This window comes from Megalops cyprinoides, chromosome 6, assembly GCF_013368585.1.
Source record: "Megalops cyprinoides isolate fMegCyp1 chromosome 6, fMegCyp1.pri, whole genome shotgun sequence".
Classification (NCBI taxonomy): domain Eukaryota; kingdom Metazoa; phylum Chordata; class Actinopteri; order Elopiformes; family Megalopidae; genus Megalops; species Megalops cyprinoides.
In genome coordinates, this window is record NC_050588.1 from 26,279,031 (window position 1) to 26,298,954 (window position 19,924).

The following is a 19,924-nucleotide window of genomic DNA, read 5'->3' on the forward strand; positions in this document are numbered from 1 at the left end:
CAGGGAAAAAAAAAAACTCAAAATCTCACATTCACGCTACAAAACTAAAGTGCTGCAACCACATTTAGCACTGATTCAAAGTACATGCTTCCACACCATTTCAGCGAATACGGGTGTGTATGGCACACATTTTTTTGTAAAAGACAGGGTCTGTTTACTTTACATGTGTAACTGAAACAAAACCATACCAAATTACCATGAATCTATCAGTGTGAACTGAAATTACTGAGCAACAGAACTTTGGTTTACTGAATTTCAGCATATTGCTAAAGCACAATTGTTTAAAGTTTAAAAGAAACAGGCACATTGCTTTGTGTTCCATCTGTGTGCTTAGCTGGGAGGTGGTGGAGGTTTTTAAAACAAAATGTAAAGGCACATACAGCAGTACTTGCTGGACTTTTTAGAATAAAGCCTTCCATAAATCATGTTATTTTACATGATATAGCCATTATTTTACTCTCTACAAAAAATAGAGACCGCAGCACCAATGGATCACACAAGTGCCTAATGCTGCTTGCATGCCTCTAAATGCAAGTGTTTTGCCATATATTAATGCAACTATACTGGATATTTACAGTTAAAAAGTCTTAACAAGGCAATAAGACATTTCTTAAACATTAAAAACTGTATTCACAAAACAAGCTTTTCAAAATAACAGTAGTTTGTAATCCTGTTTTCCCAAAATCATTACAACACTGAATTATGACTACTGTGAAAATATTTTCAGCTTTGCTGGGTTCGTTTAGTAACTTAGTAGTTTTTTTATTTCCTCATCTGAGGAAATGTGCAGAAGGAGATGTGTGCATATATGACCAGCAGGTCACACCATCTTGTGGGCATTTAGATGAAGTGCACCATGCTGTCCTCACACTCCCTGGGGACGGTCAGCTTGTAGCTATGGCAGGTCAGCTTGTAGTTGTGTCCATTGTTGTTGTCCCAGAACTCAGCCCCTGTCACACGGAAGCAGATAGCGAACTCCAAGACGGCTCCTGGCTGTAGAATGAATGGTGGGACCGGCAAGCGGAAGCGGAAAATGTCCGAATCCGGCTCACCTCGTGCCCTGTCCCTGAGCATGGACGACACCCAGCCCGCCTTAGTGTCTGCACTGCTCTTCCAGTCAGTGAAAGAGTAGTGCACTGTAACCTCTTTCTCAAAGGCCAGGTTGAGCACTTGGGCACTGCCAATGATCCCCAGCTCAGAGCAAAGAACCTGCTCCAGGCACACCCGCTGGTGACACAGACGCCACAAGAAATCAGGCTGCTCTCCCAGGTTTTCAGGGAAGGCCGGCTTAAAATAGGGCAGAGAAATTTCCAAGTGCTTGCCTGCGGCCAGCTCAGAGCTCATCAGAAGCCTGGAGATGACATGCTGAGGCACCAAGGGGTCTTCACTGACTTTGAAAACTTTCACCTTCTCCAGGTCCAAACCCAAAGAGTCCACAAAGCGCACCTGCAGCCTGCTGGGGTTTCTCTTTCGGTCTGTTGAAGACGGCAGGGATTGTGCACGTCTCCTTATGATGGGCTTGGGTGTGGGCTCACAGGAGAGACTTCGCCCGAAAACGACCTCCCTTGGCGGGGGTGTCCTTGGGCTGGGGGGCCGAATCCTGACTGGTTTCCTCTCCGCCTCGGGTCTAGGCCTCAACATGTCCCCCAGTCGAACAGTGACGCGTGGCGTGGATACGGTGCTGAAGACACTAGTGAAGGCCTCAGTCCCAGAGCGGGGCCACTCCTGCTGCCATCCACCAGCCCTAGCCATACCTAACCCACACCGGGGGCACCCTGAAGTGAACACAACAGAAAACAGAAGGAAACAGATACACTTCATGTCTGTACTCTTACTGACAAATCTAAGCATGCAGAAATAGTTTGCAAACATACGCACAATATTTTTTCTTGGTAGCTAGATGACAAATTATTAAAATTCATAACTGTAAAAACCATCATCCAAACTAGTCATGAAACGCTGTAAGCTTTGAGACTGTGAAGCTGTATAAAAATAAAAACATCCCAGAAGCTCAAACCCAATAGAAAATGCAATTGGTTTTAGATTTCCAAACGTCATATCGACCCTAAACATTAAAAGCAAGAAAGTACATCTGCAAGTAAGCAAGTAATCTTTGGAGAAATTCATTGTTGAGAATCGCAATTCCTCACTGCAAGCGAATAATGAAGCGGGGACTGGAAACAAAGAACGCACAACTTCCTAAACTGTTATATAACGTTAGTTTTTTTTTCAGGTGCAGTTTACTAGGAGCCTACTAAATAGTAGGCTGTATCAGCAAAAATTCCACTCTTATGACATTAGACTTCAACTCAGCTCATTACGCATAAATAGGAAACTTGCAAGCTGAGAGTAAATGCTAACCTTACTGGCTCAAACAGTCAGTTTATTAGTGACATTTTCGCAAGCACTTGCAGAACTTTTCCTGTGCAGATTACGCCACTCACACCCTTGTCGACGGGGCTCCTTGCAATTCTTCACTAACTACCGACTGTACAGTTTACACTTGCCTCTCACATTCTCACCTCTCAAAACCAAGTATCTTAAAATCGGTGGGCAAAGGCGGATTTCTGGACCACACGTTTTTCCTTCAAATGCTGACAGGAGGCGTGTCTTACCTGAATTATATCTAAGTTAGCACGCAAAATCGACTTGGTTTAACTTGTAAACCAACATTAATGCATCGGTGTCTTGGCAAATATCTGAATTACCAACAACAATCTGTGAAGCTATAACTGTACTTTGTGGCGCTAACTGGCTAAATCCAGCGACACAATTCGCAGATACTCCATTCGAATGTACGCATTCTGCTCGTATAGTGGATGTGATAAAGCCTAGCCAGCTACCCTTGACATTTAGCGAAATAACCTCAAGATGTTCTGGGAAGTGTAGTATATGAACACGGGCACTGAACAAGGAAAGCAGGGACAATGTTGTCAACACGAATCTTCAGACCATGTATGCATTATTCGAAGCTTAAATTTTTAAATCACTGGTTTCAAATATTTCTATACAGGATTCCCCATCCATATATGCCAGACTCCGATAATTTACTTCCGCAGTTCTGCTGCTTGGCGACTACATTTACCATCACACTAAGCTTATTATGCAAAAACAGCTGGACGCAATAACAGGTGAAATACACAAACCTGGAACTGTGTGCGATGGAGAGATGTTAGTGAGTAAATATTTCGCTAAATGAGCATGGTACGAAATTCTTGGATACATTTAGACATAAAGGAATCAGTTTTCATCACACGGCCGCAGCCATCTCGTAGGATCGTTTGTGGAGAAATTGCAGTACTAGATTGCTAGTGATGTAGCCAGACTGTAGCTATTTAATGGCAGAGCGGGGGTGCATCAACCAATCTTGTTGAACTGGGTCATTCATCCCGTGTTACAAAAACAACATCGTATGCGTAAAACGGAATGCAGTGACACATCTTTAGCAAGACCACCTGAGGTGTCGGGTGAATAACCTGGACGGCGCTATTGCTAGAGGACTCGGGGAAGAGCAGTCCTCTTCATTCAGCGCACGATCGATGGGACCCATACTTCAGGAACGAGCAGCAACAAATGCTGTTAAGAAGGTGTCCGCCAAAGAAAAAGTATGGACGAAAAATTCTGCAAATAACGGACAAATGACAAGGTAACCATAACATTGATACACATGTTGAGTTTCAATAGCCCAGACAACACGGGAACATTACGTCCTTGCTGCTTAAGGATATAGCTAAAGAAATAAACTGAGAATTGCGCGTGTAGACCTCATGCATACTTGCATTAGAGACTGCTTGTTTCAAATAATTCATAATTTCATAATTGAAATAACATTTAAATAATTGTTTTAGTTAAAGGGAATAAACTAGGTTCTTTTTGAGGTACGGATGTGTTGATTGTAATATATATGCCATCTTAAAATTAAATGTTTTGATTGACAGTTCCAAGAAAGTGAAGGCAAGTCAGAATTACAGGTCCCAGAAGAAGGCAGGAGCTCAGCCCAAATATGCCTCCCCACGAGAGGGCAGGGACCCCGCTGCAGCCCCTGAGAGGGTGAGTCTGTCCTGATAACACAAAGGAGGGCAAATGTGCTCTTGTAGCTTTTGTGCCAGAGAAACTCCTGCATTGCTGTTCTTGTGATTTCCCCCTGAGAGCTGGCCTGTGCCATTTGGTGTCATCCAGTCTATTAATAACCTGCAAATCAGTATTTTGCTGCAGAATCCACTGCAGCCCTTGGCAGGACTGTATTTTTTCCTTCATATTTAAGACTTCTTTTTAGGTGATATGGAATTATTCAGTATGCTGATGTATCTAATAAAATGTTGAATTACAAGTATATATTATAATCGCGGTTTCAGTAAATGCCATATGATCACATTTATGTAACAGTCAATGCTGTTATTTAAGTTACTTTAGTAACTTAAGTGTTACTTAAGTAAGTAGTAATGTAAGTAATAATGCTGAAATCAGTAACAAAATGCTTCTTCTCATAAGTAATTTCTTGAAACTATTATTTAAAATGTGTATGTTATGTAACAAAAATTAGTTAGATTGAACAGCTTTTCTCTGCTGTGAGTGCAGGGCTCACAGCGTAGGGGAAACCGGACCAAACCAGACACCCACTCCATTACAGACAGCGCTACCCTGCTCCGGTAAGCTCAGCTTGAATTTTTAACGTGCTTTTACATACTTTTGCATTACCCCCCAAAGCTGCCATACTGCTGATATCATGTGCCAAGTGACCTCCATCTGGAAAGTGTCTTGCTGATTCATTTAATCTTCACTGTTCCACAATTGTGTCATACCTGCACAATGAGGTATCTGATTTGTTATTGACTTCTCAGTCACCTGGGAAAAGGACAAAGGCAATTTAGCTGTTGTGATTGGACCAAAACTTAGAATGGTCATCCTATTATGCATAAGCAATGAGGCTGAGCTATAACCACATAGTATCCCAAAATGAAATGGAACGATTATTTGCGGGCTGAAAGATAAGTATCGTATACTCCTGAGATGTTCTTGTGTTTCATCTGACATGACAGTGTCACTTGCTTCTGCAGCGCTCAAGGAGAGCTGGACCAGAAGTCTGTGGTGCCCTCTACTAAAGAGAGTGGTGAGGACAAAACAAGACAGCTGGACTCACAGAGCCACAGTGACAATGACAGGAAACAGTCAGGTCCGGGGCAGAGTCGGAGAGCGCTGTCTCTTCCTCTCACTCCTCGCTCTGAGCCGCAGCAGGAGGTGCTGGAGCAGCAGGCCCCAAACCTCGAGTCTCTGCGACTATATGAGCAGGAGGAGGACACAGACAGCGCCAGTGACCTGTCTGATTCAGAGAGGCTTCCAGTGCTCCCCTCTCCCTGCACCCCTCCTCACCTCAACCTGCGAGCCGAGGTCATCAACCCCAACGACTTCCATCCACCCTTTCCTGGGCCGCGAGGCCTAAGCCATGGCAGCTACAGCTATCCAGATTTCCTGCCTCCACCTTTCAACACCTGGAGCCTCCGGCAGCTGGCCATTTTCCTCAATACAGAAGGCAGGGGGGCCCCTCGCCCCCGGCCCGTGGGGAAGCTGGAGAAGTACCTGGAGCGTCTACTGCAGCTTGAGTGGCTCCAGATCCAGACTGTACAAGAGGAGAGTGGCAAGCCCATAGCCCCAATGCCTGCCAGCCGCCCCAGGCCTCACACGGCTCCTCCGGCCCATCTCAGTTCTCCCAAGAGCCTCCGGCAGTGCCAGCGTGCCTTTCCCCTTGCTTTCCTGTCCTCCCTGGCAAACCCTTCCTCCAGCCAGCTTTCGGTCCGCTTCTGCCCCCACTGCCGTATCCGTTACCCCTTCTGCAATGGGACTTGCCGCTCCTATGCCTACCAGAGGCACTCACGGCTTAGCCCTCTTCTGGAGCGCAGGGCACATGCTAACATTGTCCCGAAGAGGAGCAGCAGTGAGAGCAGAGTCCCTGCTGCTGATCCCGGACCAGCCACTTGGGGAAGGAAGCCAGGGAGTCCACTGACCGGCAATAACCATCTGAAGCGCATGCAGGCTGCTGGCAACATTCGCAACCCTCCACCAGCCCAGAGTCCCACCAGCAAACTCCAGGTTGTCCCCAGGAACACCTGTTCTGGGGCTGGGACTAGCAGGCCAAAGGGTCTTGTGGGAGGCAAGGGTGCTCCCTGTGGGAATTTAAGAGAGGTCAGCCCAATGAGGAGTGGAAAGGAAAGGAAAAGAGCAGGGTTAGTTGGACGGGATCCAAAACCAGGTGCTGCCAGTACAGTGGAAGCTCATTCACCAGTCTCCAAGGGACCTCCTGCTGTCAGGCCCAGTCGAAAAATGAAACGTGTTGAATTTGTTACAAATTAACCCATTGTAAATTCCTTTGCACTTCCAGTATCTTCCTTCCTTCCTTGCAATATACACTGTACATGTCTTAGGAACACAAATATAGCAAAATATCATGAAGGTAATTTAAATAGCATTATTGACAGATTTTTAAAACTGATAAAAACTCTGAAGTAAAAACTGCTGAAGAATTATTTTCAGTGAAGTATGTTGATTACTTTAAATACATGTAATTAAATGTAAAACAAATCTAGTAATCTAGTATTTTCTTTAAAAAAAACCTGTGTGAAAGACTGTGACTAGGAAGGATTTTAGTTGTCAATAAATGGTCAATTTGATGAACAGAAAACAAAAAGCTTAAAAAGGTCACTATTTTTATTGTTGTCGTGTAGATGTTGTAAGTATGTCCATTTGTAGAAATTCAAATTAAGCAAAAAATATTTGATCTGGTCTGTGTTGTGTTACATAACCATGCGTTATATCACCATTAAGAAATGGAAGCAAACACTTTTATATATGTCACTCCATTTCATTCATCACAGATGTGACTCCGAATGTTGAATAAAATGTGCTTATATTTTACTACTATGAACTGTTTTGATAAATACATATTTAAATTGTTACAGTAAATGCAATATTGGAAAGTATGTTATTTCACAATGTGCGTTTTGCTTTGTTTTTGCAGTTATACTTAATATTACTTAATTATTCTCTGTGGTTTGTCATCAATATACATTATATTTTCTGGTCTTAATTTTGTATTTATTGAGAGATAAATGTGCATTATAGTTAGTGAGAATGGATTCAGTTTCAGTGCATTGTGTTTTGTGTTATGTGTGGTCTTAAAACCAGGGGTAGCATGAAATTCTCATTCAAAGACCTATGATGTAAATATCACAGAACATTGATTGGCTTTTTTATTCTTTTTGTAATCATCATCTTTTTTGCCATGATTGACATGGTAGATGCTTGCGTTCATGAATCAGGGATAAACAGACAAACAAGTCTGTTACCTCATATTTGAAGATTGTACTAAAAATCCAAACAATGTACTCATTCTTGCTTTTTTGAATGCTTCTATTTGCAAAGCATGAAATAAATTTTCTTTGTTTTTCACCTGTGGTAAATCATTCTGTAAAAAAATTCGTACATTGCATTAAGAGAAAAAAGAGGTCACACAACCTCACAATATTAATCACACAGAGCATTTGTGCAGGCTGATTCTGTGGTTATATATACTATTGCTGCTGTCCAAAAAAAGTTTCCTGCAGTTGAATAACTGTGTATTCAAGGTTGGTTGTGGAGGAGTTTTCTCCTCATACACACTCTTGAGTGCCAAAACATGAGATGTAGCAGCCTCAAATTACCAACTTCCATCTAGAATAATAAAACTTTTTATTGAATTTAATTTTAATTACATTTAATTCTTATTTAAACACCCCATGTTTATATGCCGACTTTCACGTCTATGTCATCTGTAGTCTAAGGCAAAATAAGCAGCAAAACTTTTTTTTTTTTCCTCTGAGATCAGAGACTCCCGTTCCTGAACATTTCATTCAATTTTGTAATAGTGGCAATGTACAGTATCTGTGCAGCCATCATCTCAATAAGCACAAAGTAAATACCTAAAAGTCGTCATTAGTCCCCCAGCATAGCATAGCCTAGTTCCTCAGCATCTGCCTGAGGGACCTTCTGGTAAATTTGCTTCAAACCATAAATGTATAATTTTGAAGGCTTTCACTCTCTTTTGGGAACAATTCGATCCTTTCCTCTGGATCAATCAAAAAGAAACGAAAGAATAAGAGAATTCCAGCCATGCTGATTACACATGTCCACGTACAGTAGTTTTGTGCGACTCTGAATGTTCACTTTGGTTTTAACAGAAGAAAATCCAATCTGATCGAATAATCTGAGGGTGCACACGCTGTACAGAACCTACCGGAACTATTGTGCCGAAGTCGTTGTTTCCAGTTTTAGGTAGGACAGCTGCTGAACATTGTGTGAGAGCCGGTGAAAACATGGAGGAGTCACAACGCATACTGAAGTATTTAACTGAAGTGGAAGAGGCAGCAGAAGACGTTCTTGCTGATAAACAACAGGTGAATTTCAGAGCTAAGTGACGTTAAAAATGTATCAGCTAGACATACGCTGAGACGTCATGTTGTCGCTAGCTACCCTATGTGTTGAGTAATTTAGCTTGCTAACGTTAGCTGCTTAAGACGTAACGGTAAACCCCGTATTATTTCTCTGTTTTAGATTGTAGATCTCGACGCAAAGCGAAACCGGAATAGAGAAGCGCTCAGTGCTCTGCGGAACGACAGCCAGCAGTCCGAAGGTAAGCTTCAGGAAAGCCAGGCAGCGGCTGACATGCCAATTAGCATAGCTAACTGCATAGCTAGCTAACGTAACGATAACGGGACCTCGTAGATGGACCGTTGTCTAGCCAGTTAGATAGCTAATCTGTGAAAAGTAATGAGTTAATGTTAATGAGATGGAAAATACGCTTAAAGTTTATGGCACGGAGTTGTTGTGTTAGTGTTTCCAAACTGAAATGGAAGTCTCAGTAATGCCCTTAAAGTAACAGCACTCCACAACCACAATAATTTATATGAACTTAGTCTCTAGACTAGTGTATTGAATGGTCCAGCACTACCAAAAATATGACTGTAAATACTTTTGGATGTTTACGCACATTTCTGTTCTCATTTGTGTTCCAGAAAAAGTCAAAGTTTGTTTTGGAAACATGTTCATAAAATTACCCAAAGCTACAACAAAGCAGATGATTCAAAAAGGTAAACGATGCTCTGTACCAGCATGCTTTTATATGATTGGTCTTATTCTTACTTAATGTATGCTTCTGTCTGAGCAGATCAAGAGCAGCTCGACAAGGAGATAAGTGATCTCCATAAACGTTTGAAAGCAAAAGTAAATCATCTCCATGAGTTACAAGGTAAGGGAGAGTAATCCCACCACCACGCCTCTGAAAAGGTGTTATTTTGATAAGGATTCTTCATAAGCCATACAGAGGTGTGCTGATATCAGTTGCACACGCACGTGGAATATGGAACAAGGGCAGCAAAATGTTCGTTTTAGTTAACGATGCACAGCAGTGTAACAAAACGGCGCATACTCATAACACATTTCCAATAAACTGGAATTGCTTGCAGAAGAAATAATGTTGTCCGTTAGCTACGGTAGATAGTTAACATGCATATAATGTGCGTATCTGAACAACTGAACAATAAGAATGGCTCCATATTTCCAAAATTTAAAAGGTGATATTACCCATTGTCGTTCTGGCCACCCAAAATATCAGTCCCCTAGATATTGTTCATAACATTGAACATTCAGTGTAACATGCGTCTGTATAGCAGTGTTTACAGTTTATATAATGCTACACCATATCAACAATTCATTTCTATCAGGCCACCCTGTGCCCTCCCCAGACCCTGCCACATTAGACATATTTACCAGTCCATAAACCAACCTCATGTCAGGCCTCTCATACCCTCTTACACAGGCCTAACCTTTTAGTCCATCAGATACAGACTCATAATTTTGATGTTGAAAATGTGTCATACTGACACATAGACAGATGTGTGGAATGATATACACATAACATAGATGTGTTTTTATTAATTGAAGGAAACCAAAGGAAAAGATCAAAGAAAACTTGTCACCTTTCAGTAATTCATTGCACTTTACTTACATAGCAATTTACACCACAGGGTATTTTAACATTATATTTTTGTGCCAACTAGAATCTCAAGCATTCTTACAGAAGGAGTTGAACATCACATAAGCACTTGCTTCTTTTCAGGAAAGCCTGACTTGAAGGGGTACAACCTGTCCCCTCTTAGTAATGACGAGTTGAGGGCAATCAACAGCATCCTGAAGAGATGAGGTGCACCAAGGACTTGTCACCTTGTGGAGAATGGGTACAACTAAATGACATTTTTGAGCAAAAGTTCAGAATTAACATCAAAGTCCCTCAGAAACAGACTGTGGTGAGTCTGTGAAGAAGCAAAGGACCTGTCTTTCACAAAGAAGGTGGACATTGATACAGGACTAATCTGCTGTGTGTCACAGTGTGTGGGGTTTGTGTAAGGTAGACAGGGATGTCACAATGATCCGTTTTTTTAGAGAACCAGGAGTTTGACATTGGCAATGTTTGAAATTGTTAAGGATGGATTGAAGTATGCGGGCTTATACTCTTAGTGTATTACTATAATTCTGTTGTTGATTGCTGTGTCACTTACTCTGTTTGCCCCAGCAGGCTTGGGTAACTGCACTTCCATCCATCCAACTCACTTTTTCAGTTGGTTTGTTTGATTGTCTTTAAATAAACAATCTGCTACATGTTTACCAGAGAGGCTGTCATTCCTTTAGCTGTTCCCTGAACTTATCCTTCTGAGCCTGTTGCTGCCAGAAGCTGCTTTGACGAATGTACTGAGCATCAATAAGTATGTATAAGTATAATGGCTACAAAAAAGAATAATGCCTGCAGATTTTTGAAATATTTTTACTCCGGTATTAATTGGTCATCCATGATTGACCATGGTGTGCTGAAGTGAATTATACTTGTTTTCGGAGTGGTGATTAGGTGCAGATGGTGAGGTTATCTAACCTTTTCAGTGTCAAATCTGATGAAGATCCAGACAAAGGCAGAAAAGAACCAATGTGTTTTGCACATTAAGAGAGTAGCACATTTCTGCTATGGTATGAGGCTGGTTCACTGTCGCTTGCCATCTGGGGTGTTCACAGCCAACAATCTAACCTGATGAGACCCTATGCTGTAGCCAAACAGTCTGCTTGTGATTAGGCCACCATCTGGGAGAGCATGAGTCACAGCACCTCCCCAAGATCGGCGCAACCTGCTCCACCATCATAATTGGCTTTGCATTACCAGTTCCTCCGCACTTCAGAAACTGTATTTGCAAACAATGAGCAAATGAGCAAGGGCGGGCACATAGTCTCCAGGTGTACTAGAGGAATGGGACAGAATCTCAAAAGATGGCACCTGCGACCTTGTGCAAAGGAAATGTGGCAGATATACTGTTCATGTTTCTTCTGAAGATGCCACTAGCCTGTCATTTTCACTGTCACCCCCCCCCCCCCCCCCCCCAACCAACACTGTTGACAACACACATGTATCACTGTAATTACCTGTCATGTTTGTTCAGTATAAATGCAGTAAAGTCAACTACTGGCTAAGGATGCCTCAAATGGTGAGAAACGGCATGATGACTTAATCCTGCATCCACCATAAGGGGGGCACAAAGATGTTGTTCTCTTAGCTGGAGAATATCCTTCCCTTTCCGTGCTGTGATGTTGAGTGTGTTTACAGTCTTCATCCGATTACCCCTGCTTACATATTTTAACTTTTTATATTTTGGTAGCGAGTTGAAGCCAGCTTAATTCATTTTTCTCGTAACTGAATTACATTTGGTCAAATATAATTTTCCTGTGCAACACATTTTATGTTCTGTTCACTTTTTTGGAAATAAGTTACCTTGTTTGGATGCAATGATGTTGTACAGATATTTATAACTGGTAGCACCATAATTGTGGTAACTCTCATGGTTAACAATACTAAACAGCCTTAAGTAAAAAGTTTTTTTAAGTACTGCCACAAGGTGTCAGTGTTTTCAGTAAAATGTTTTTTTAAACGCAATGAGGAGCTAGGGGTGTGTGTGTTGCAATGTGGAATTTTAAAATACAGGTTCAGATGTATCTCAGTCAAATGTGCTTAGTCAAAAGTGAGTTGCCTGTCCAGAAACAGTGTCATTCAGATAGTATGTTTATGCTGACTGCAATTTTATATTATTTCATGTATGGGGGACTCTTGACTACTTGAAAATTTTGTACTTTGTAAGTTTGTACTGCATATTTCTGGGTGTGTGATTACCTGCTTATCATGAACAAAGTTGTATTACATAAGATATTTACTTGATTGCTTCAAATGCAGTTTTTGTAATAATACCGCATATAATCCTACTAATCCTACTTTTATACCAAATGACTGGGTCAGTGAGGTCATTTGTGACATAAAGATCAAATACATTTGTTAAAATGATCAGCTTTGTGTTGGAGATACATATGTATTTCACTTTCTCTTTCAAAATGTGTTTGATTTGTGTAAGTGCAAACTGGAACCAGTACAACAACAAACATCATTTTTGGGGTTATGGAATAGAGCAAAGTGATTTAGCAGTAATTTTGACTGATTTACTGGCAATATCACTTTTTACTATTGAAACAATTTTAATTTGTTTCAGTTCATGGACAAACTGCTTTGTGAAACCTGTGATGACTGCAAAGCGTACCTGTTGCTTTTAAGATATCAAAGGCACAGGGGATTTCTTTCATATGAAAAGGCTGAAAATGCAGCATGTGGGATGTGGTGTGGGCATGTGGGATGTGATCCATGTCTAACATAAATTTAATGGTTTGAAGTGTGTCGTCCATCATGACTAATTCATTTCCTGTTCGATACAGACATCCACCCTCTTGATGAATTAAAGGATATGCTGGATTAATAATTAAGACGTATTCAGTGTAGTTGCTCAGTCACTCAGTATTCAAGTGTCATTTTATGTCACAGCTAATAAAAGACAAAATACACTTTTCACAATGTTTATATTGTGGCTGTGAGGGTGATGTATTCAAATGCATCGCTGGAATGAAATTTCTATTAATCAGACTTGCCTTTTTGTGAGGTGTCAGACTCTTTCAGGGAAAAGCAGGTGAGCAGTTTTTTTTCAGTGTGTTGAGTGAGAGAGTGTGAGAACAGCAGAGTGAGGGCTGGGAACAAGCAGAAGGCACAAGACGCTCCTGGCAGTGTTAGTGGGAGAGACTGGAATGCTTGTGTGATCAGCCTAACATTCACATTGTTTACGGCGTTGCGTGCCATGGCATTGAGGCTTGGACAGGGACCGGAATGATGAGTCCATGACTAAGCGGGAGGCTGGAATCTCACCGACTGAACCTGCACCTGGCATTAACTGCAGTCTGTGCAGAAGTTACATAATCGGCCGAAAGCTAGAGCTACATTCTTTCAGAAACAGAGGACCTTTGTAAACCTGCGCAGAGAGTAGCTGTATAAGGTCAATTTCAACTCTTTTGTTTACTTACCTTTGTAAGAGATAAAAATGTAATGGGGAACCACAGTTCGTTTTATGTAAGCCTCACCGTGCCAAATAAGGCAAAACGGATACAACTGTACTTAGCACTGTTTCCATTAACAGTAACTGCCACTAACTTTGTAAGAGCAGGAATACATTGTCAAAATCCCAAAGCAGCAATCCAGCTATTTTCTGGTTTGTATATTTTGTGCCAAATTATTCAAAGCTTGACAGCCTGACACTACTGTTGTTGCCAGAACATAGAACAGAATGGAAGCCAGCAAGTTAATTCAATTGTTTTCTCTGTTAGACGTCTCTGGTTTGGTGAGTCAGACTCATCTCTAGAAATATGGGTGGGGCTACTTAACAAAATATCCAGTTATAATGGACATTGGCTGACCTCCGGTTTGAACAGAACACTGATGAAAAAAATCAATTTTAATATTACAAATGGTACCAAAAAAACAATTATTTAATTAAAAAAAAAACTAAATTGAATGATCTCTGACTTATTGTTTGTAATAGAAACAAGCAATGATTAATCCAAGTAGCCAGAGAGTAGAGGAGGCAGTGAGGGTGGGGGTGGAGGTGAATGGTTTGAGTTGGCAGGACTTCCGTGTAAAGGGATGCAGCTCTGTCTGCCTGTATACTGTTTCTACTGAGACTTTTCCCAGCATAATCAATTTGTCTGTTTTATTTCATAATGGGTGTGTCCTTTGACCTGGCTCTTCACTATGTACAAAATTGCTGGATCACCCTTATCTGTGAAATGCTATAACTAACACGTGAAAATTTGATACTAAGTCTGAAATGCTGAATTATGCATCTGTATGCTATTTCTTTACCAGCAAGAGGGCCAAACAGTTACCTGCTTATATTCACTGTCCACATGACAACCTTCCTTTTTTAATGGAAGTGAATGTCTACAGTGGAGACGACAGGATATGCTGCATTCAATTCATATCTCAAGCCGCTACCTGAATGCAGAAATTCCTTCAATTTCTTCAAAGTGCAGTTTTGAAGACAGTGGAAGGTCTTTCCAGGTCCCTTTGTGCTGGGCTCTTTAAGTAGGTGGTGACAATTGGTAAGTCTCCCCCCCAGTGCCTTGATCCCTAGACATGTCTGAAAAACTTGTCTGAGTGCCACGGCTGTGTGCCAGCAAGAACTTGTTATGAACGTGAAAAGAGATGGAGGAGGATAAAAAGAAAGAAATTGAATACAACAACAGTTACACTCAATTCACTCAACTTATCTCTGTTTCCAGCAATAAAAAACAGAGATATACCAGATAACTGTGCTATCGACTTGGGGAAAAGATCTTGAAGATAAGGCCATGTTGTCTAAACTGTCCTCATGTCATTACAATTTCCTTTGTACACTGAAACTACCTTCTTCCTTGTCAGGTCTTGTCCTGAAACTATTACTTCACAGACTCCAGAAGTCGCTATAATTTAGGATGATTTTAAGATGACCAAGAAAACGTGGATTAGGTTTAGGGTTAGGGTTAGGGCTATATGTCGGAACTTAATGTTGGTTCCATATTCTGTATTTGACATTAAACTAACATCTCATCAACTGCCAGAAGGGGCCGCTGTGACACTGGGGAAATAATGTGTTGGGATCCAAACACTTAATTAGGCAAAGGTGCGTCAACAAAGACAGCCAAACAGGCTGTGCTATCATTTGTCATGGCTTGTCTCCAGCTGACAATACGACACTTTGCAAGACTGTGCAGTGTCTTTGCTATACTTATGTACACACATGTGCACATAGACTGCTGTTTAATTATTTTGAGTGAATCCTGTCCTGTAAAATGAAAGGTAAAATCTGAGGTAATTTTTGCTTGCTACAAAAAAGGATTAGGCATTAAGCATGCTGAATTAGATCCTGCATTCTTCCCATACTGCCTGAAGAAAACCACCGTTATTATGAGATTTACATTTTTACAAGGAGAGGATAAAGTGCAGTTTCTGCTAAGGCTGAGCAATCACCGGTCAGGCATTGGCAGTGGATTTTGCATCAGTAGTCTCTGCTGTGACTTCTTTTGGCTTTGGCAGCCCAGCAAAATTGTTTTGCTTATTTTCCACGTGAATGTACAGGTTTTTTCCAGTTGAGTTAGTCTGAAGATGTAAAATGAGATGTTGACAATGAATGGACAGAGGCAGTTCTGCATGAGTAGCACTGGGACAATCTACACCAATATACACCTCTCAGCACTCGGTCATGACCACACAGTTCACTCAGTTAGCCGCTTTGACAGAATGTGTTTGATTGAAGTTTGTCGTGAATTGCTTCTCTGCATGAGATACCACTCTGTAACCAAGTGCATTATTTGGAACATATAATATTACCTACAAATACGCCTGAGGCATATTCTTTCTGTATGTTGTTATTCTTCTGCATTCCCCTCCAAGCCCTCAAATATTCCTCCCTTGGCATGCAGAGTTTCTTTTTCTGAAAGTTGCTGATGTTAGTGGGGGTTTGCAGTTGATACTGTATAACTAATATAAATATCTAAAGAAACTATATTATTCCTAACAGGAGCCCCTTCATTTTAAAGTCAACAGCCCACGATGTAACCTTTTGGGCTGTTTTCATTTCTCCCCACCCAACAGACTGAAGACACAGCTGTAGGATTAATATTGCACTCAGGGACGTGACATGAGGTGGAACATTTCCTCACATTTTTCATCTCAGCTACCTGTCATTTTTTTTTAAATCCTAGGCTTCTGGCTAGAGGTGCATCAGAGTTTATTAAAGCACAGACAGTGAGGCACAATAGCATACATTTAGTGGGGTACACTGGGGTAAAGACAGTGTGATCTGATGATGTACAGTGAAGTGCAGTGGGGTGTGGAAGATGGAGTGCAGACAGCATGGTAAAATGGAGCACAGATGGTGAGATGCAATGAGATAACAGGGTAGTGAGGTTCAATGGAGAACATTGGCCTTGATAATGCTTTCTCATTACCTGTCAGCAACTGTCCAGAAGGCCATTTACCATGGCTGTGTGAGGAAGGAAAGTAATGTTTGAACACACATGTCACAGACATCTTTCCATATCAGAGTGCCCATTCTTTTCATGCTGTTCACACACAGGACTGGTTTACATAAGGGAGCTAGTACTTGGTGCTGTTGTACAGATCAGATTTTTTATTTATTTTCTTTATGGTTTTGTGGCTGCCCACAGATTGTTTCGCCCTCCATAATTACATTTCCTTATAGTGAGTAGAAGGGGAGGCTGTGGAGACCATGCCCCAGCCTGGCACCAGGGCAAATGTATTCACCACACTCCCCAGGGACCTGTTTAGCAATCCTTCCAAATTGCATTGCAAATTACGCTTTTGCAAAGGAAATATACCCTGAAATATAAACTTAACAAATTTTAAATAATATAGTCTGTTTCCAGATTGACATGTCATTTTATGTTAAGTGCTGTCAAAACATAATAAATTTGAAAAAATAAAAGTATAACATGGAAATTCAGACTTTGAAGTGGAACATTTTTGAGGAACTATGATTACATTACAATTCACTGTATAGAGATCCAAATGTCCTGTGTGATGTATTCATGATAGACAAATTTTATTTGGTAAATACATCTGTTTACTGAATAAATGTTCTGTGTCCAGATCCTCGTGTGAGGAACTTTTCATTATGAAAATGAATATGTGAACATTTGTGTGTTTATGAAGTTTTAGTGTTTATTTGATGTAATCAAAATTCCAAAATGTTTGTAGGCCCACTATTCCCTCATCTCTTGATTTACACATTTCACAGAAAAGAAGTTTGAGGTGACTCAGCAAGGAAATAAGTTTTGACTTGATGTGTGATTGGTAAGTCCAGCTAAACACTCTTCCAGAGGCTCCTTTGCTAAATCGTAAAGCTCCAAAGACCTGTTATGCTAAACTCCCTATGTTTTTAGACATTACAGATCCAAATAAATCAGGTTAAAAATATTTACATTCAATATCACATAATAGAAACATTAAAACATTTTCTGCAAATGAGAGAATAAATCAAGGGTCCAGATTTGATTGTTCTCCAACAGCTTTCTTCAGAGTAAGGCCTTGAAGGATTTTTTTATATTAAGATATGAATATGTTAGAAAATACATATTTGCAGTGAAGACTTCCTTCTGCCCTTGCCTTTGCTTACCACAGTGTGCAGGTAGTGTGCAGGCCTCATGACACAGACTTAGCTTTGACAGAAGAAGTCTGCATTTAGATACAGTACACGTTTCGCTCTATTGAAATTTAGAAAAACTAGATGAGTGTTGGCTGGGGGTACGCTTGCGCTGGTGTGACATTGCACTCATGATTGTCTGGATAAGCATGGGGAGTAGAGTGCTGTCTTTTCTCTAGCTTGCCTGTCTGCTTTGTTTGTGTTTGCCATTGAAAATGTAAGCCAGCTCTATTCTAGAGAGGGTACTGTTTCTTTGGCTGGCTTGTGAAATGTTTGATGGCACCACCAATGTTTGTTTCATATTTTCATATGAGTTCAATTCGTGACTGTATAAGATGCAGACAATGGTGGTTTGTTCTAATCATCTGATATTATTTAGAGTGCAATTCCACAATGAGATACAATAAAAGGGGAGGAATTGAGACTAGACAGGGTGTGAGATATGGTCATTGACATTAGACAAATGTGCACTTTCGGACGCAAAGATGGAACTGAAACAACATTTGATTTTCAAATTTCCTGCAGCAGAACCTATGCAGTGAACCTGTCTCAATGCAGAGACTTACTGATGTTGGCTGAACCCACCTCTCATAAGTAACAATTTCTCTGCCTGAGACAGCTGGTTCTGGGGTCACATGCCAGGCAATTTATGCTGTAAATTTTAGAGTACCAACAAGCTGGCTAGGCTGTCACATATAAGACCAAAATATTGACCCAACTCAGCACATACAGACAAATTGTTTTTTAATGTTTACAGTAAATGGAACAGTAAATGGTCTATTAAGACTAAGATATAACCAATTTTCTCTAACTTGAATGTCACCTTTCTCTGAATATTTACTGTGTTCAAAAGCTCAACAGCAGTTCCACAACCTGGATCTCAACCTGCTGGGTTCTTGCTCAGCTCCATCACATTGCTCTCCTGTGGTGTGAAAGTCCTTAGCTTCTAAACTGAAGCATTAGCATGATTTTTCCTCAGGTACTGTGAACCAGGATGGAAAATTCAAATGTGAGATTGTGATAAGGAGCAGGGTAAACCCAAATGAAAAGATGACTTGAGACAAAGGAGATCAGGTTAAAAAAAAAGTTAAGACAAGAGTGAACAACTGAAAAAAGACACGACCACAGGGCAGGGGTAAATAACAGAGAATGCAGGTGTAAACAATAACAAATCAACACAGGTGGAACAGAATAACTAAGTGAGACATTAAGAACACAGGAAGTTATGTGGCCATCTGGTGGCCAACCTGGGAAGCAGCAGCTGCATTCATGACAGAGATGGCACCCTATGGGTTCTAGCCCCTTTGGCTCCAGGTCTTTGTGTTCTTGATTCTTGAACATCCAGGGTCTGTGGTTTCATTTCTTTAGGTCCAGGTCTTTTAGTTCTAGGCCCTATTCTTCAAGATCCTGCAGTTCCAAGTCCTGTGGTTCCTGTCACACTCCTGCTGAACCTCACAAATCTGTCCCACACACAGATCTGGCTCTACATTCATGCTCCTCACTTCTGGTTTCCTTCACTTGACAGAAAAAAAGAGGACATCTGTAATCACTTTCCTTATGGAAGCAGACTGATGCCATCTCTCTATCAAGCTCATTTTCTGTGTGTTCCCTTTGGAATGATTTAAACACAGATATTATGTTTACTGTAATTGTAACTGGACAACTCAACCAATTCCTCAATAAAGGAATGGAAGTGGACAGTCATTTGGATCCAGAAAAAAAATCAGTTAAAGTAATGCTGCTGCTTTTCAATGTGGAATTATCCAATACCCAAAAATGTCAAGTAACTTTTAATGTGCTCCTTTACTGTAAATTTGCAACTTTAAGCAATTCAAGGCTAAAGGACAAATAATAGAGTCAAATTCCACCACTTTTATGAAACAGTTCTATTTATGAGTTGCTTAACCTTGACTGCAGCTCTTAAAAACAATGTTAAACGATTTGGCCTTGGGGTACTGGACACAATACAGACTTGCATTTGTTAGGGCAGTGGCACACCCACAAGTCAGTTGGACTGCAAGAGGTTGACATCTTCTGACCAGATTTCAAGGAAACACAGACAGATGTTAAGAAAATGATGTGAAAAGCAGCAATAAGCAGAGACCTTTGTCTGACCTAAGTCTGACATCTCCCCTAAAGACCACTCAGAAGATGTGCGCTGACCGCTGCAAGGGAGCAGAATGGTTCTCGGCATTCCAGATTTCCCTGAGCACAAGCAGGCAACAGTGGGAAAAGAGAAACGATTGTTTCTTCAGAGGATTCCAAGCATGGTCAGGAAGTGTATCAGG

The 19,924-nt window shown here is 41.0% G+C and overlaps 3 protein-coding genes across 5 annotated transcripts; 2 read left to right on the plus strand and 1 right to left on the minus strand.

Annotated features, from left to right (window-relative positions):
- Nucleotides 1–737: 737 nt before the first annotated feature.
- ppp1r3db (protein phosphatase 1, regulatory subunit 3Db) lies at nt 738–3,260 on the minus strand. Of its 2 annotated transcripts, none has more exons than XM_036531722.1 (2): nt 3,147–3,260; nt 738–1,775 (listed from the first exon to the last, which is right to left on the minus strand). In XM_036531722.1, the coding sequence occupies exons 1-2, from the start codon at nt 3,223–3,225 to the stop codon at nt 841–843; spliced, it is 1,014 nt and encodes a 337-aa protein (XP_036387615.1). In that variant the 5' UTR covers nt 3,226–3,260; the 3' UTR covers nt 738–840. The 2 variants fall into 2 exon arrangements, with proteins under 2 accessions (XP_036387615.1, XP_036387616.1); XM_036531723.1 differs by lacking the exon at nt 3,147–3,260 and adding an exon at nt 2,616–2,773.
- A 123-nt stretch (nt 3,261–3,383) lies between these two features.
- On the plus strand, nt 3,384–6,401 carry si:ch211-266k22.6. Its single transcript, XM_036531721.1, has 4 exons — nt 3,384–3,646; nt 3,939–4,050; nt 4,579–4,649; nt 5,058–6,401. Exons 1-4 carry the CDS (start codon nt 3,540–3,542, stop codon nt 6,346–6,348), a joined length of 1,581 nt encoding a protein of 526 aa, XP_036387614.1. The 5' UTR covers nt 3,384–3,539; the 3' UTR covers nt 6,349–6,401.
- Nucleotides 6,402–8,319: 1,918 nt separating this feature from the next.
- On the plus strand, nt 8,320–10,605 carry pdrg1 (p53 and DNA-damage regulated 1). 2 transcript variants are annotated; one of them, XM_036532108.1, is made up of 5 exons: nt 8,320–8,426; nt 8,584–8,662; nt 9,045–9,119; nt 9,197–9,277; nt 10,148–10,605. In XM_036532108.1, exons 1-5 carry the CDS (start codon nt 8,346–8,348, stop codon nt 10,228–10,230), a joined length of 399 nt encoding a protein of 132 aa, XP_036388001.1. In that variant the 5' UTR covers nt 8,320–8,345; the 3' UTR covers nt 10,231–10,605. The 2 variants fall into 2 exon arrangements, with proteins under 2 accessions (XP_036388001.1, XP_036388003.1); XM_036532110.1 differs by lacking the exon at nt 9,045–9,119.
- Nucleotides 10,606–19,924: the final 9,319 nt, after the last annotated feature.